The sequence below is a fragment of the Aspergillus fischeri genome, genomic scaffold, assembly GCF_000149645.3.
Source record: "Aspergillus fischeri NRRL 181 1099437636264 genomic scaffold, whole genome shotgun sequence".
NCBI classification, from domain to species: domain Eukaryota; kingdom Fungi; phylum Ascomycota; class Eurotiomycetes; order Eurotiales; family Aspergillaceae; genus Aspergillus; species Aspergillus fischeri.
The window spans coordinates 2,785,052-2,802,646 of NW_001509762.1; the positions used below are offsets into that span (position 1 = coordinate 2,785,052).

The following is a 17,595-nucleotide window of genomic DNA, read 5'->3' on the forward strand; positions in this document are numbered from 1 at the left end:
CTTGGTAATCTCTATCCTTTTCTTGTCTCAGGGGGAAGAGATATCCAAGCGTCTGATCTCCAAGTGGCTAGAAGACGAAAGGCAGAACCATCCAAGAAGTAAGGTAGAGGTGTTGTATTTCAGCTGTGTTTGTGTCTGGCTTCTCTCTTTGCAGAGAAAAGAATTTTGAATAAAGCAGGATACATTTCTCTTGATCGTGTGCCCTTTCACTGCGTCGATTAGTCGTCGTAGGGTCAGGGCTGGGCGATTAGTCGTCAGCCGATGGTGCATTCTGCGGTGCATGCCGGAAGATTCTGTACAGCTTTTTCTTCAACGTTTGGGTTGAAGGTATACAGTCATTCACAGGTGCTCTATCACTAAGAATCCTTCTGAGCCTACAATCATGCGGTACACATGTTTGAGCAGACAAAGGATGAGACATCATTGTATGTCTTCCTGTCTACCTGATTCGGCTGCGTGCGCCATGACGAAGGCACTCTCAATAGAACCAACGGTTCAGATTTGAGGGTACCGGCAAGAATGCAGGGTACATACTACGCCTAGTAGCTTTCGGTCAATAATGAAACGTCCTATCTGAGCTATCATTATGGTCGTATAAGCTGAAGGAACTATAAGCTACGCCGATCAAATCACGTATCTCAGGGACAATCCGTATGCGACAGCTGAATATGACCGGAGCGTCTCATCTCTGTGCAACTTATCCTGAGATCCACGCCCGAATACATGTACTTCCCTTCTCATAGAACTCATCTGCGTGGACGATGCTACGGGACCACCTTGGCTTTCAACTACCCCAATATGACCGCAAAGGCCTTGTCGATAATACCATGACCACTTTTGGTTTGATATGCGTCCTGTGATCTAGGAGGGTACGTCTTGTGGAATTATTCACTGTTTGCGGGTGATATACTGGTCCAGGGAGGTGAAACCTTTGGGTAGCTGGTTGCAAGGGACTTGTGCGTGGCCGTGTGACGGCCGTAAGAGACTTGTCTTTCAGTTGAGGTGTTATTTACTGATCACACTAGTAAATCTTATATGTTCTTCTATCCAGCCATGGTTTACCCGGGTTCTTGGGATGTAATGGTGAGGTTGGCTACCTTCACCGCAGCTGAGGAATACGGTCATTACAAATGTTGGTCAAGCTGTGATGTCCTCAGGCGGATGCGGCATGAGAAACCATCCGTGTGTTTGATCTAGTGTAGGGTACTAGATCTCTCGTAGGCTGGAAGAGGAACTGAGGAAGCATGGATGGGTCCTACGACTCGGTGATATGAGTTGTCGCGTTTAGATTAGATTCGTCTTCAGACTTGCGGCGCGTTGGAGTTCTATATCAATGGCTTCTTCAAGTTCGAACACTGTGCTCATAGTTGAGATCGATGCAGAGATATCAGAGAGCACGACGTTCCATTGTTGACTGAGTCGCACCAAGAAGCAAGTGCTCAGTATAGCAAGCTCTGTGGTTATCAGATGGAGCCAAACACCTTCTGCATTGTCGTGTAGTGATCCTGCCTTCTCGAGCTCCTGACAACGACTCCTTCTTAGCAGCCGTCTGCGACTCTTCTTCGCAAACGTATATCCGGCGTCATTGCAGCGTCATCATACAATGAGCCGTATGCAGCTCCCTTATCTCTGGAGATATCGAAAGCGCCATATCATGTGTGTGGATGATTCTCCGTCCGAGCTCTAGTATCTCCTTACATTAAGACACATGCATCTCGCTTAGCTCTGCAATCCTCGGCACCTTATCATGAGTCTGCATGACAAGTTGTCGTCTGCGTCCCAGAAGACCTTGCAGCTGGTCTAATCCCTTCTCCGCGTTTTCAAGCTCGTGCAACATAGTCGCAATGCATGTAGCATGGTCAAGAGATTCCCTTGCCCTTGCGCTCAGGTACGCCTCAAATAGGCGATGGATAGGCAGCAGAAACACGAGTGTCATCCTTATAACCCAGATGATTGATAGTAGTAGTAAGTGCTGTTCGTTCAATGGAGTTGGTGCTTTGTGTGTTAAGGTGTAGGACGTCGATGGCCGGATTCTCGTCGTAGTCACAGATGAGAAGCGAGCTCTATAGCTGTCTGACCTGGAATCAAAAAAAGAACAGAGGGCATATAGAGAAAGACTCAGCGAGAGCATCATTAAGATGACAATAACACACACCTACCTCGTTGCCAGGTTCGGTTCTTCACTTCAGCGGTGGAGTTGGCAAGTCCTACGCACCTTCTGCTAGCCAAAGTCCTGATGCAACGGAGGCAGTCGCGACTGCCTGTCTCTGCCTCGCAAACGATGCCTTAACCCCCAGGCATCTGCCCATTCACTTCCCTTTTAGGCCACCACTTCGCAGCAGATGACTCCCCATTATATCATACTGTCAACCAACCCGGACCGGTGGTGCAGCGGGCTAAACTGCAGTAGCCCAACTGCACTGCTGGTCCGGGTTCGAGACGGGCCCTGCTCGTTGCCCGGTGACGAATATTCTTACCTTTACGAATATTCTTAGACGGGCAGGGCCTGGGCGGCTCAGAGAGGGGGTGGAGTACTCCCCCCTTTCTGATCCGTTTTGCTTCTCTTTTCTTTTTGCTATTCTCACCTATTGTTTGCAAATTACTACTTATTATTTGGTGTTGCATGTTCTAGTAAGTGATCTGACTGAGATGTTGTTGGTCTGATTGCCTCTACTGTTGAATTTCATGGCAGGTTCTGGAGCGTCCGCATCTTATTAACAGTGATACCATAACAGTTTTAATTATTAGATACAATCTCTGTCTATTAATCCTAACAGAAGGCCTTCAGTATACGATCATATAATCGGAGAATTATTTAAAGGGCTGAACTCTTTGTGTGCAGGTGAGGACTCGGACTTTCCCAAGACCTAAGTTCAAGATAATAAGCATCATAGAAACCTCTAATCTATAAAGTTCTCCTGCGAGACTTGTACAGTGGGAAGTCATGAAGGGGGGGAGAGATCTGCTGTATTAGATCGGTAAGACCTTTATCTGCTCGTTGCATAAACACCATGTCCCGCTACTTATGTTCTTCCTTGTTCAGAAGGCACTCCTAAATACATCATTTACTGATGTCTAGTTTTCACTTCTCATCCAACCTCAAGTCAACCATCTCCGAACCCTCTTGCATGAGGAGGCATCTTGACGTACTTGCCTCATCCGCTTCTTCACTTCAACGAAGCTCATGATTTCTTGACCTTTCATGGAGCGTAATGCCTCACCTGTGAAGGCCATATACTTTCCTTTTCTGAAGGTGACGGTAAAGTGGGCACGGTTAAACACCCACTCCATCCCATTGTCAGGAACGATGTCGAGGACTTCTTGTAGATACAAGATAAGGGCAGCATTTGGCACGATTTCATCTTCTGCGTCCGGTAGTTGTGCGGGCTAATCCTTTCGTCCTCGGACGAAGGATATCCGTCATTTCCGGCGGAAACGCCTGTGGGCGATTGGCTTTCATCCCTCAAGCCTTGCTTGAGGTTCCTGGGCCTGGTGGTGCTCCGTGTCTTTGGGACTGACACTGAAATCCCGCTCGCGATCGTGCATGCCACTGACAGTGCAGACCAACTCCTCGGGTTCCTCCACCCGCTTGAAGACGATCCGGAGGGCAGCGAATTGCATCTGATTGATCTGGCTACCCGACGCAAAGGCACCCTGCTCCAGGTCATCTATCTGAGGCACTCTTCCCATCTTCGTAAGCTCTCTAGCTCCTTTTTGCTCGGCGGGATCCAAAAATCGGGGATCGACCAAATCTTCTCGCCATCTGAGTGCTTCTGGCTCCTGTCGTGCTCTGACGCTTTCCTGCTCCTGTCGCGTTGCTTCTTGCTCTTCTTATGCTGACGCTTCGCTCTCGATGGCATTTTGCGTGCAGAAGTGAGAGGTAGAATAGAGGAACCAAGTAAAGCGACACAGATAGACGTGTAATACAAAGACTGGACAAGGGTCGGAGAGAAGTGAGGAGAAAGCAGAGAGAACACACTTGGGAAGAGAATTCAAGAGAAAAGTAATTGGGGGAGATAAAACGGAGAGTACACCGGATACTGATGAGAAGAGAAACGGGGAAAAAAGAACTTGGGCTCAAACAAGACTGCAGGATGTCTGCTTTGTGCTTGGATAGCTCCAGACGGTGACCAGTACCGGCTCATCCTCAAGTGTTGGGGAGTCAGTCGAGTTTCAAGTGCTATACCCTGAAGAAAGCCTGTGGGTCATCTGTAGTCTCCCTCAATGTGTTGGAGGCTTCACATATCACCTCTTATCGGAGGGATGATATTGGAACACAACCCCACTAGACCATGTACTTAGTCTAGAGATGACATGTCTGGTCAACATTCTTGCAAATGAACACTACTACTCTTTCCTCTGACTATTATGCCCAGTACTTGCGCAGGAATTCCTCCACCTTTACCGGCTGAACTTGGCACACCTCATTCAAGACCCCCGGCACCACCGAGCCGTCTCTCGCGCAAGCCATGGCTATCTGGCAGTCCATCCGCTTGAGCACATCTTCTTCAGGAATCTCCTTTAATCTGTCTTCCAGCTGCTGGACCGTCACCCGGCGCACCTCAACCTTCTTGCCGGTATACCTCCCACAAAGCCTAACCAATTCATCGAAGTTGACGGTATCACCCGCCATCCCCAGCTCCCTTCCACCCCACTCCTCCATCTCCAGCGCAGCAGCCACAAACCTCCCCACGTCCCGGATATCCGTCAACGTGAGCCTCGGCGACGATCCATCTTCTCTCACAGGAACAACCACATACGCCGGCTCAGCATCCAAGTGCACGAGGAACGCCCCCTCGGCAAACCCAGCCCGCGCCTCCTTTTCTTTCTCGCCCCCGATCCCAATCCCCAGGTAATTCATGAACATGCCGCACGGGAACCGCGCTGCGTCGATTTGTTTTCCCTCCACCTTGCGCTTGACCGCCTCCCAGACGACATTCTTCGGCTGTAACAGATCAACCTGCGCCTGGGTTTGCTCGCAGAGGGCAAACTCTGACGGCGCGAACCGCCGACAGCCTGCTTCTATCGCTGCGTTGAGGAGGTTCAGCTGGTAGGTGATTGATTCCGGGCCGGGAACGAGCACGACGCTGAGAACTGTGTCGATGTCCTTGAGTGCGGCGACGAGAGATTCATGGGATGTATAGTCCACGTAGCGGGTTTCGGTGCCTTCGGGTGAAGGTTTGGGGTTGTTGGTTTGTCGGGAGAGGATGACGGGGGTCCAGTTGTGCGTATTGGAGAGGGCGGCGAGGATGGATGCGCCCAGTGTTGGGCTGGAGCCTCCTGCGATGGCTACTTTGGGCATTTTCTTATGTACTTATACAATATATAGATGTCCGATGGTGGTTGAGGAGATGGTGGTTGAGTTGCTCGGTTAGATAGTCTACGTGATATATATGCTGGAAGAGGATGACTCAAGCCAAGAAGGAATACGAGGTTGATGTCATTGATTGATCGAGCTGCCAATGAAATTAAATATATAATCAAGCATTAACAAGAACGATTATTATCCAGATGTACTTATAGATTCTGTGGATACTTGGAGTATTGATCCTGAGCCAAGCGTGACAGTAACCCTAATTCAACGACCGGTTGAATAAGCCGGTAACCACGATATCCCCCGAACTAAGAATTAAACGTCTCCAATTCCTGTCCATGATAACCTCAACCTAAGCCCAATGTCCCAAAATCAGTCTTGCTTAGATACATGGCTGTCTGAACATATTTCCAAACAACAATAAATCCATAACGCCTGTTTTCCGAACATGAAAGTAGAACCATACCCAGAGCCTAGCCCTAATCTTCCTCCAACCAACTCATCTGACCTACTCCGTCCCTAGGGAACGGACTTATCCAACTCCGCAATCCGCCTTTTGACAGCACACATATGACGCCGAAGGTCGGAATAAATGGTCTTTAAAGCATCGGGATCATTCCAAGATGAGGTGGTGCATGGCCAGGGCACGAGTTTGCCGTCGCAGTCTTTAGCATGGCGAGTTCTTTTGTTTCGGGGCTCAGGCTCAGACTCAGGCTCGGTTGAAGAAGATGCAGATGCGGATCGCTTTCCCAGGATACTAGTGGAAATGTTGCCAGCCAGACGGCGAGACGATTTCATTTCTACCTTCGATTTAGTGAGCGGAGGCTGTCGCTGTCGCTGTTGCTGTCGTCCCGTGGTAGGTGCAGGTGCAGGTGCAAGTGCAGGTTTGGATGAAGTAGCCTTGCTGGCAGTTGGCGTGCGCGACATAGCTTGGCGAGTAACAGGCCCAGGCAGCCCCTGGAGACGACGTCCGATCCCCTCGCTAAACAACAACCCTCCTCCATGGAGAACAATCCTATAAGCTAAGCTTCAGCAGCTTGCAAGACAATATGAACGCAGGTAGGAACCTACAGATCCAACGTATACATCCATTTCTTCCCCCCAGCTGCCACAAAATCCTCCCGCAGCGAGCAATGCGCCTCACGCCCATGCCAGATACAGTTCGCGCAGGCCCCGAGGCGAAGCGCATGGCGGCGGAATGCCGGCGCGCAAACGCACGATTGGAACGGTTTGTTCTTGGTCTTTATGCACAGGTCGCATGCGGATTGTGGCTTGATGCCTCGTTCCTGGAGGAGTAACGCGGAGGAGTGTGCGGTTGTTTCGAGAGGTCGGATGACTGGTGTTTGCCCTTGCTCTTGCCCTTGCTCTTGCGCTTCCCAGTTGGAATTCCAGTCGGCCTTGCGGATTACGTCCATGAGTTTGACGACGCTGAGGTCGGTCATGGTTAGTTTGCCTGTTAGGGTGGCTGATTGGGGTGGTCAGTAATGCGCTGCTGTATAGTAGAACAAACTGACGGAAGCTTACTCTTCTTAGCCTCTGTAATTGCTCCTTTGCGGAGCTCCATGTAATCCACGTCCATCTTTGTGCTGTGTAGCGGTGAGCTTGAGTGAGGAAATGCTGGAGCACTGTTGGTCATAGAAGCTTTATATGTAGTTATATGAAGGGATAGAAATCAGAGATGATGGGGATGGTGACATTTATACTGAGAACTGGATGAGGCCATTCACTGCAATTGATGGCAACCTCTCAATAAGAGACATTACCGGCAACTTCCGTTATGTTTTGGCAAGTTCATTGAACTGTCTTGAAGAACAAAACATAGGATATGCTCTGTCCTTGTTATTTGTCTGGTATATGAAAGCACTGTCTCAAAGATCGACACTTGATCCAGAGGGCACCTTGATATTGCTCCCTCTATATATCCTTGTGGACTACAACCAGGAGGCCTGATACGCAGGTTGAGGGTCAATACAGTTCTGAGACTCACAGCTAAGACAATGCTTCAGACAATACCGCATGTCTTGTCAAGGAAACCCACAAGCCGACCATCAGGATCCCATATCGACGAATCTTCTTCAATTGACTCTCATTCTCCTGCTTCCAGTAACGGTCAGGTCTCACAGAGAAATCCAAGTCGCCTATATACGCCCCAATCCCATATGGCCTGATCTTGTCCATAATAAGCTGCAATCACGACTGACACCTCATCGTCCGCTTCGTTCTTCCAGCCCGCATACACTGCAAAATGATAGTCCGACTGCATGCTGAACGACATATCCAGTAGCGTCCTCTTGCTGGTCGGTGTAATCGGCATCAGAATGCGTAGCTGTCGCGGCTGATGATGGTTGATATTAGTTCCGAGGTGATATGGACAAACTACGACGAGTGTTTCATATACATCATCTGTGTAATGCATACAAGTATGAGTAACTACTCCGTCAAAAGGTAGGTCATGAATATGTTGAAGACTAAACTGCTACCAATACTAGACCAACGCCGCGCTCACGGAATCCAGACAAAACTCACAAGTTACTCGCTTGCGCCAGTTCCGAAATACCACAATTGCCATACCATACCATGGCTTTTACCCGAAACCCAAGCATACCCGCTAGATCATCAGTGTGATCCGCCATCGCAAGAGAAAGACATAATCATACAGTACATGAGACGTACAATATAGTACAACCAAGGAGCATAAGAGAGAAAAAACAAAAACATGAGGCGAAGGCACTACCGTGAGAATTCACTCCACACAGTGCTCAACCATCCAGTAGGAATGCCAACCTCGGATGGCATCATGCTAGACAGCTGGTCATAGTCGCATCCCTCCAGGAACGCGACAACGTCATCCCCGCCGAGGCTGGTCGACCACATGACGTTCGAGACGCCACCTTCGAATCCGTCCACCGTCACCGGGGGCGAGGCCGCAGCATGGTTGACGGATCCCGGCGGGGGCAGCAGTGGCAGGCCATGTGAGGTTGCCTGGTTGATCGGGGGCAGCGACTGCGAGTACGGCCCTTGTTGGCGGGAGAGCCACGAGTTCAATGGCTGGAGACGGTTCGACGGCGGCACTTGGCCATATTGCGACGGGGGTGCCCCTGCAGAAGGAGCCAGGGACGGGAGGCTCGGCGACGAGGTGCCGTAGAGAGGGCCATCGGGATGGTGCTGCAGCGACGGGAGCGAATACGGCGACTGCGACTGCAAGGCGCGTGGAGGCAACGGCAGGCTGGGCCGCCGCTCGGCATCCGGTCCAGGCAGAGGAAGGCCAGGGCTGTTGATGGGGACCCACGACTCGCGCCGGCCGCCGGCACCATCGAGGGTAGGCTCGGTTGTCTCGCCAGGGTCACTGCGGACCGCGTTGCTACCCGCATCACTGACGTTGGTCGCCCGGTCGGCCCCGTCATCGTCGGCATTGTTCTCGGGCAGCCGGTCCTCGATGCTGCCAAAGTCGAAGAACAGCTTTTCAAGCAACTTGAACTCCTCAAGGCCGCCGCCGGTACCGCCCTCCCGTACCGGACGGATTCCGTTGGTATGCGGATCAAGAGCGTCCAGGCGGGAGTGGCGTCGGAAGTCGCGCTTCACCTTGGAAAAGTAGCTGTGCAGCCGGTTCAGCGTGCGGAACCATCCATTGGCCATCTTCAAGCGAGACCGCATATCTCGCAAGATGTCGAGAGCCTTGCCAGTCTGCACCTGGCCGTGCGTTCCATCCGTTGCACCGGGCTTGGAGCTCAACGATCCCTCCAGGTCCATGTGCGGAAAGTGGGACGCAGACACGCCCATAAAGGCCGCATTGTAGATGGCAAACCCGACCAGTGGATTTTCAACAAGAACACCGCGCTCCTGGCAGGTTACCACCAGGTCCAACATCTGTCGGGCGGCCCGGAACAGCTCACGCGCACTGTCCCTCCAGAACCCATCTGGTGCCCCTGATCTCTCGCCGGGGAGCAGTGGCTCGTCCAGGGGACCGATCGGCTCGTTGCACCGGACGGGAAGAAAGGGAATGTAGGCGCGGTGGAGAATAATGACGGAGAGAAAATACACCACATGCATGACGGTGTAGGATGCCAGCTTGTTCTTGTACATGATATGTGTGTCGGTATTTCGAGGTGAGTACTGCAGATTGCGCGAGAGTCCTTCCTGGAACTCACCCAGCATCGTCCGCAGTTTCGAAAACCTGGAGTCGATATGCCAGGGAGGAAGTTGTTCCGTTCTGTCAACGTTAGTTTCGGGTGATACTAACGGAGGATTGGCGGATGATGCATACCTTCGTCCACCCGCACAAGACCACTTGGCGATACTCCCCCAGATCCGAATGATGCGAATCACCCGGCTCAACACCGACTCCTCCGCCCCAATCTCCCATCGGTCGATCTCATCCTCGCTCGAGTCCTTTCGCCGGGAGATCGGAGACCACGGCTTGTTGTCCGGTGGGACATTGTTGGGCAGTTTGTCATCGCTGAAGCCCCCGATACTCTGGCGAATGCTGGGGATTTGCATACCCTGCGAGCCGAAGCTCTGCGGGCGACGGGCGGATGGCTCATTCAGCCGCGACGTTCGCACGCGCTCTCCAAAAGCGAAAGCGTTGTCGCTGGGCAGCTGGATACCGAGTTCCTTGACCCGGATCATGCGGGGACGATATTTGCCGCTGCTGAGGCAGCGGTCGAGGATAAAGCAGGCCCAAAAAGTCCGCCGCTTCGTCTCCTGGGCGATCACATCGTCGGACGTCTGCTCCTTGGGCTCCGGACCGCGGCGCACGCCAAAGAGCTCTGCCTCGGCTTTGAAGGCGGGCGAGCGGGGACCATCGCGAGAGAAGAGCTCATTCTCCAGTTCAAACGGCAGTCCCATGGCCTGTGACAGCCGGATCGCCATGCCGACATATAGCCAGGCGCTCTTGCCCCGGCACATGCCCCATTCGTGGAGGGCGAGCATCAGCAGCGCCTGCACGCGTGTGAGGTCAGGAATCGCCATACTGGCGCCATCGACGCCGGCCAGCCGGCTGCGCAGCGCTGCCGCATAGAATTCGGATGCGACGAGAGGATTCGAAGGGTTGCCGGGGGAGGAGGGCGAATGGTAGGCAACTAGATGGGGATGGAATCGAGCCGTGAGCGCCAGAACTCCGAGAGGAATGAGAGGGTTGGGTTCGGTTTTGGGGGCGGGAGGACTTTGTGCGGCGTCTCGGTTGTTTTCGGAGTTGGTGACATTACTGGACGATGTGCCCCCGGAGAGCTGTCGAATCTGACCGAGGAAGGAGGCGGGATGTAGAAAGGGCAGGATGAAGGCGTAATGCGACTGGAAAAGATCAAAGACGGCCTCCCAGACCTTGACGGTCAGCACGGACGAGTCGAGCACCTCCAGCGAGGCTTTGGCTGCATCTTTGGCCGCAGACGAGGACACGCCGACGGCCTTGCGGGAGCGCTGTCGCTTGGGGCTATCCCAATCGCCGTTGCGATCCTCCCCATCGGCCATGGCGGCAATGTCTCGTTTGGCGGCACCACCGCCCACGCCGATGGCCGGGGTGGGATATACACATTCTCGACCGGACGACTCGCATGCACGACAGGTGGTGTCAATACCGGCATTGACGCATTTGATCTTGCTCCGTCGGCACCGAGCGCAAGCTATACTCGATCGCATGTTGGTGACGTGGTAGAAGAGACGGATTTAGGTTAGGAAAGGCGTGGCAGACACCGTCTGCTATCAGCCGGGGGGTCTTCCGCGTTTGTGGCTTCGCGTTAAGTCCCCGGTCTCTCAGCGGATTTCGAATTGGCCCAGAGCGGCGGCTCGAAGGAAGATAATACGCCGATAACCAACTAGAATCGCATGGATTTAGCTATGATCTGGATTTCCAAATGGTCAACTGGCGACTGTGACTAACCTTTGGGACGTAAATTCCGCTGCACAGCACTGGAGATAGAACGCTCTGGCAACCGATAGAACGCGATAATAGGACGAAACCGGTTAATAGATCAACCAGGCGTAGTAAAGTGAAGTGCGACCAGGATAGGGATAAGCTGAATGATGGTCGACGAGTCAAGGTGGGAGAGGTGTAGTGTCGAGTGCGACAGGCAAGGAAGTGAAGCTGGAAGCAAGGAAGGCGAGTATGGACCATTCAACATGGGCGACGGACGGAATAAGCGGAGTGTGGGGGAGCAGGAATGCCAGACAGAAGTCGGGGCACCGGACCGGCAACGCGACGTGAAAAGGAAACAAAGGAGAGGAAATCGGGTAGAGACGGGATTGGAGGATTCGTCAGGATACGCGAGGACGGAGTATAGGAAGTAAGAAGATAGGTAATAATAGTCCGTAGGAAGAGTTACGGGGGGAAGAGGAGAGGAAGAGAGAAAAGAGGAAAGGAAAAGACAAGAGGGAAATGATTCAGATGATGAATGTGTGTCTGTCGTTTCGTTGACCTCCGACACCCACAGAAGGAAAGGAAAAAAAGAAAGAAAAGGAAAAAAGCGACAAGTCCCCGGATAGTTCCCACAGACAGCATCAAATCAACAGCGACAAGTTACAACATCCGCATTTCAGCAAATTGCGGAGGCCCGACACTGGTCTGGTCTTAGTCTGGCGGTTTAAGCGGGCGGTGTTAATCCGGAGACTGCAGCGCCCCAGCTTGTTACTTTCCCGAGTGCCGAGATCCTGCAATAGCCTCAAGTACGCAGAGTACTGTACTTTAGTCGAGTAGATAGTAGATAGTAGATAGTAGCTTCTAGATTAATAGTCTAATAGTTATATATTCACCTTGGAATTCATCGATTAATCTGCAATGAAATAGATGTTGTAGACGTACGGTCAGGCTGTCCAGCCATCGGGACGGCGAACAGGCCCAGTCGCCTCTTTTCGCGGGGGGCATTAGTTCGCCTGTCCGACCGATAGCAGCCTTGCGATCAAAAAACAAATATACTTCAATATTATTCTACAAATCTCAACCTATTTAAAAGTAGATCCATGCTGTCTCCTTCCCTACGCACATCTCTCTCCTTCTTTTCCACCCTCTATCCCATGTCGAATGAAACATATCGGCACACCCAGGACGGACCGAAGAAGCCGGCTACCAGCAGTGTGGTGGAACAGCCATGGAGTAATATTACCTAACAATCCATCCACCATCCACCATCCGGTCATCTTCCGTACGGTTACACGGTAAAATGGTTAATTCGTCTCCAGTGTCCATGTGGCTGTTGGCTATGATAGATCTATTCAGTAATCAAGCTAGCGGACGATTTATCCTATTTCATTATTTCATCTATCATTTTTTCTTCTTCTGGTAGTCTAACTGGTGATATGGTATACAAGTATGCCCAATCCCGTGCCGATCGGTCTTGTGTCTGAGATGGCTGCGACTAGACTACTGTCTGCAGTGTAATTGTGGGTGTGGGATGGCACGGAGCCTACGGAGAATTCAACACGGGGTTACTTCCGAGGAACCAGTAGATATGGTAACACTGTCCGACCTGAATTTCTTTTCTGTCAGTATATCACAAGGAAGGCGAACCACGAAAGAAAAGAAAAAAATGAGGGGAAACGACACAATCACATTACCACCCATCCGTAGAACCTCGGGTAGACATCCTCTACCCGTTACCTCAGCATGGCTTCATTTTCGTCGCGTCGGGATGGGTTGGAGATTTGGAGACTTGGAGACTTCCCTGGGACTGGGAAGTTGTCCGACTCGTCGACCGTGTGATGGGTTCTTTTTTCATGACTAACGGAAATCTGGGCCCTGAGTTGGGCCCCTGCATTGGGCTTCCCCGCGGGGAGAGTAGAGTTCAATCATAGAGCTAGAGTAGTCGTAGAGTACTCGTAGAGTACGGAGAGTAGGTTCCGTACTGTCGTGTCGACCAGTCACGAGATTAAAGGTTACAGCTGAATGCTACCTCAATTTCCGGATGTGTACCCATAATTGACACCGTTTTTAATTCTTCTCTAAAGACATCTCTCAGTACAAAGGTATTCCGCAGGATTACCCTCCGACCGACAGTCGGGGCCTCCTCCGCACCCGGGCGGCAACTGCAGGAGCCTACACCCTACACCCTACACTCCCAGTAAGTCCAGGTCACAGATTTTAACCGGCCATATTTACTGAGTTTACTCATCCCGTGGCCGCTCTTCGGGCTTAGCCGATGTCCATGATTGGCTCTCTTCTCCCCCATGCCCTTCTCACCCGAGGCACAAGCGAACCGATAAACCCCGCAATCTCACATTCATCCTATGGTTCCGTACAAGCTTGCCTCTCTACGAGCACTTGTGATATACCTACCTTAATGAAAGCACATGCTACAGTTCCAACCAAGTACATGGAATAGCCTGCTAGGAGGTACTTACCTACCTACCTACCTACTCTAGTCTACCTACCAGGTACGATAGGGAATACCGGCGAATCATCGGAGAATGCCCGAGCCGGCTATTCTACTATTCTTATAACTAATTAATCTCTACCGGCTATTGTACCTATGAATGGAGGAAAAATTAATCAAAAGTCAGATAGCAACGGGTATTCTCAATTCGGCAAAACAGCGCGCAATGCAACAGCTGAGGCTGAGGCTGAGGCATCCGACGACCCATCCGAAGGTGTCACCTGCTCGGATGTTGGCCAATGAATTCATCTCTGACAGGGTATAGGAACCTACTTTGAAGTATCTTACTCACATCGCAACTCTTACCTACTTTACTCCGTACTTCACCCCGGTATGGTCACATAGTCAACCCCAGCGAGAGCAGAGCTCCATCTATCCTAGTCCTACCTCCATACTCGTAGGTACATGTCCAGCATCAACTGATGCTCACACCACTGAGTCCACCTGTCCATGTCGATGTCCGATTTCCCCGAGATTGAGGCGCAAGTACGGAGTAGCCACGATGCATAACCCCCGTCATCTGATTCGCTGTCCTACGCCACGGCTCGTGGTCGGGTTCCCCTGGGCCAATAGGGGGTTTGGACTGGCGGCTCGGGGGAGATATAGACCGTTGTATCGGGCCAACGTACTACTCCGGAGGAAGGTACTTATCGTGAGGGTACTAGGTAGAGTCTAAAGTACAGTCACTGGACTATTGACATGTTGATACGGAGTATTGCTAGCATAAACGGAATTGAATAGAGCTCAGTGCTCAGCCAAGTAAGAAATCTCTCGGTTGAAGACGTGCCTGGACGGGTACCTGGTGCTGGTGAGTGGGGGCTGTGTGGTTGACATGTCTACCCGTCGTTCACGCTGGCCTGGCTTATGAGGCTGGTCTGCTGTTATCGTGGTATTGGTTTGGTTCTGTGTTTTTCCAAGTTTGTAGATGCGCTAATGACAGCTGCTGATGCCTATATACCCAGTGGAGTACTCAATTAAGCGACTTGATTGAACATTACTAAAGATTGGACAATAGGTCCAAGTACATGAAAGGGTATCTTCCCAACGTATGTGAATGAGTGAAGTCCGTATAACATATGATATTAAGCAGCCGGCTCGCTCTTGTTAGGATAGAACCTGTAGACATGTCAGCGAGCAGTTCCAATGCAATAATGGAGGATACATACCAAGCAGCCACGGCGATAATTAGATACATCATCATCAGCAGCACACCCTCGAGCCAGTGCGATTTGCCATCGGCAATGAGATAGTTCACCTAAGGAATTAGCGTCGTCATAAGACACGGGATCAAAACAGGGGAATAGCCATACCAGCAACACCGAAACGAAGAGCAGGATCACTTGGAACGCATCGAAATACAAGGTCATTTCCTCAAGTCCTTTGCCAGTCAGTCACGGTCAGGAAAGTAATCGATGAATAGCACCTACCCATAATCCATCCAATCACAATAATCAGCGGTAGAACCAGCAGAGCTATCTGCATGCTTGATCCCACAGCCACTCCAATCGACAGATCCATCTTGTCCTTGCATGCCACCGTCACCGCCGTGGCGTGCTCGGCCGCATTACCCACGATAGGAAGCAGAATCAGCCCGACGAATGTCTTCGAGATGCCGCCTCGCTCCGTAAGAGCGTCAATGGAACCAACCTGGACAGTCAGTCTAGCCCTCACACTCAACGATGCATCAGACTTACCATAAATTCAGCGCACAATGCGACAAACGCGGTGGAGATGGCCAGCGTCAGGACGGCAACCCAGGTGCTGAGCTGAGGCTGTTCCTCGTCGTCCTCCTCGTGGATTTTCATCTGCTGTGCGTTCTGGCCGCCCATGGTGGCCGTCATCTTGCCAATCTGGGCCAGGCCGCGACTGGCATCGCCCTCCGACACCTTTTGGCGTCGCTTCTCGACCTTGGGGCTGGGTCTGTTGTAGATCTCGGTATGCGACTTGAGCTGGAAGAAGAGGTAGCATCCGTAGACGAAGAGCAAGATGATACTGGTGCCTGCGTTTGTCAGCGACAGTCCTCTGCACATTGCCAGCGATCTTACCTCGCGACAAGGGGGCGATTCCCGCGGTTCCGGCTGTAAGAGTCAGTAATCATCCTAATCTTCGGCCGGATTGACGCACCGCCAGACCACGCGTGGAACGCGGTAGGAATAATCAGACTGGCCACCGCCAGTGCCAAAAGACTAGCCGCTGTCTGAGCGACAACTGGGTTGAAATGTTGCTCGAGACGGTTGACACCGCCGAAAAAGAAACACATGCCCATGACCAGCAGCAGATTCGACAGCATACTGCCTATAAGAGATGTTTGAACAATAAGAACCTCCTTATCGACCAAGGCGATGATGGCGACGATCAACTCGACCGCATTACTACTATTGTCAGTCTGTCTGGTGTCTGGTTTCCAGCGATCGAACACCTACCCGAATGATGCATTCAGCAGACCACCAATCGTTTCACCAGTCCTGGACACGTCAGCTTGGTCCTCTACACCCAGAAATAGACATACCGCATGGCGATTTCTTCCGTGGCGTAACCCAACATGGCCGCAAGAGGTCTGGATATGTTAGCCGAGTCCGGACCTGGGATAGGGATACATACATAATAGCAACGAAGTTGACCACGAAGACCGCCACCGGATCGACGTCGACGTAATTCAGCGCAACTGAGATTGTTAGTTAGAACTCAGACACGTCATATTCGCAACTCACTTCCAACTGGCGCGGCAATCAAGAGAAGATTCATCCAAGAGTTAAAAAGAGTCGCCTTGAGCTGGCCAACGGCGGTGAACTTTTGCTTGTCAGGCATATCCTTCGCCTCCCCCACCGAAGATTGGGCATCCCCATCCTCAGACCGACTCCCATAGCCGCTCAAAAAGGTCTTCCTCTTCCGAGGTTTTCCTTCAAAAGGGATCTCGTCCTGCCCCTCTTGGTTGGAGACGTTGATGGGTTCATGGCTGCGCATCGATGGTTCGGGATCCGATTTCTCTGCACTTTCTGCTCGGTGGAGACCGTCTGTTCCTGATGACTCTGGCGGAAAAGTATCTGCGTGCTCTGGACCGGCCAGGCCGTCGGTCATGTCCCTCCGCCGCCGTCTTTCCTCCGACATGCGCACCTCCCCCGCCGTGCGGACGGGAGCGAGTCCGCTTTCCATCTGGTAGGAATTGGACCGTCGCGGCCGTGCTCTGAACTTCTTAAAGGGATTATGATTGGATTGTTCGCCTTCCTGGTCGTACCAGGCCAGGTTCCTGGCTTGACGGCGGTAGATGTCTGGGCGCCGAGACATATTAGTCGAGACGTGCTTGGCACAGCACATCAGGGTCAGACTTACGCATGATGTTCTTGTTCTAGAATGCAGGTATTCCTGGAAAGATTGATTATGATACTGCAGTAGTCAGGGTATTAGAATGAGCTCAAGAGCGGGATGCAAGATGCGAAACGGCAGGGGAACAGTAGTGCCCAACAACAGACAAAGACAACCAGTACTGACAGGGGTGTTCTTTCATCGGCTTAAAAACAAGTCAAGGATCTTGCAATGACTTACAGTATATTGGCGTGGACCACTCGTGGCTAGGTAGAGATCGCAGTCGACGAAATGTGGCGCGTACCTCAGCGCTCAGCCCCGGTGGCCAACAAGACTACGACAAAATGGCTTGGAAGGGACAAGCTTTGGACAAGAATAGCTGTCAAAAAAATGGGTCGCGGTAGCAGATCGAAAGGAACGAATGCGGCCAATTGAACAATTGAGAAAAAAAAAAAAGAGTGACAGGGTTCTTGCAGGCTCGTTCAACCAGCGAGCAACACAGGACCCAAAAGTTACAATCTGAAAGGAGTGATGGTGTACACAAGCAAAGCAAAGTGAAAAAAGGGATGACATGATGATTGTCTCTCAAGGCGCGAAGGATACTTGGCAGAACCGTCC

At 51.7% G+C, this 17,595-nt stretch overlaps 5 protein-coding genes across 5 annotated transcripts, besides 5 other annotated features; all 5 read right to left on the reverse strand.

The window, feature by feature from the left end:
• Nucleotides 1-3,456: 3,456 nt before the first annotated feature.
• NFIA_082040 (uncharacterized protein) lies at nucleotides 3,457-3,860 on the reverse strand (the record flags this gene model as incomplete). Its single annotated transcript, XM_001260153.1, has 2 exons — nucleotides 3,457-3,634; nucleotides 3,682-3,860. 2 exons carry the CDS (start codon nucleotides 3,858-3,860, stop codon nucleotides 3,457-3,459), a joined length of 357 nt encoding a protein of 118 aa, XP_001260154.1.
• Nucleotides 3,861-4,366: 506 nt separating this feature from the next.
• On the reverse strand, nucleotides 4,367-5,302 carry NFIA_082050 (aromatic alcohol reductase; the record flags this gene model as incomplete). Its single annotated transcript, XM_001260154.1, has 1 exon — nucleotides 4,367-5,302. The coding sequence occupies one exon, from the start codon at nucleotides 5,300-5,302 to the stop codon at nucleotides 4,367-4,369; it is 936 nt and encodes a 311-aa protein (XP_001260155.1).
• A 531-nt stretch (nucleotides 5,303-5,833) lies between these two features.
• Nucleotides 5,834-6,893, reverse strand: NFIA_082060 (uncharacterized protein; the record flags this gene model as incomplete). Its single annotated transcript, XM_001260155.1, has 3 exons — nucleotides 5,834-6,329; nucleotides 6,386-6,779; nucleotides 6,839-6,893. The coding sequence occupies 3 exons, from the start codon at nucleotides 6,891-6,893 to the stop codon at nucleotides 5,834-5,836; spliced, it is 945 nt and encodes a 314-aa protein (XP_001260156.1).
• Nucleotides 6,658-6,684: a microsatellite.
• Nucleotides 6,894-8,044: 1,151 nt separating the features above from the next.
• On the reverse strand, nucleotides 8,045-10,948 carry NFIA_082070 (putative C6 transcription factor; the record flags this gene model as incomplete). The annotated part of the gene is made up of 1 exon (XM_001260156.1): nucleotides 8,045-10,948. The coding sequence occupies one exon, from the start codon at nucleotides 10,946-10,948 to the stop codon at nucleotides 8,045-8,047; it is 2,904 nt and encodes a 967-aa protein (XP_001260157.1).
• A 683-nt stretch (nucleotides 10,949-11,631) lies between these two features.
• Nucleotides 11,632-11,684: a repeat region.
• Nucleotides 11,685-11,997: 313 nt separating this feature from the next.
• Nucleotides 11,998-12,022: a microsatellite.
• A 1,077-nt stretch (nucleotides 12,023-13,099) lies between these two features.
• Nucleotides 13,100-13,128: a microsatellite.
• Nucleotides 13,129-13,635: 507 nt separating this feature from the next.
• Nucleotides 13,636-13,658: a microsatellite.
• Nucleotides 13,659-14,756: 1,098 nt separating this feature from the next.
• Nucleotides 14,757-16,959, reverse strand: NFIA_082080 (hydrogen/calcium exchanger domain-containing protein; the record flags this gene model as incomplete). Its single annotated transcript, XM_001260157.1, has 11 exons — nucleotides 14,757-14,790; nucleotides 14,841-14,929; nucleotides 14,985-15,052; nucleotides 15,102-15,321; nucleotides 15,369-15,673; nucleotides 15,720-15,752; nucleotides 15,799-16,046; nucleotides 16,098-16,139; nucleotides 16,184-16,231; nucleotides 16,276-16,339; nucleotides 16,386-16,959. The coding sequence occupies 11 exons, from the start codon at nucleotides 16,957-16,959 to the stop codon at nucleotides 14,757-14,759; spliced, it is 1,725 nt and encodes a 574-aa protein (XP_001260158.1).
• Nucleotides 16,960-17,595: the final 636 nt, after the last annotated feature.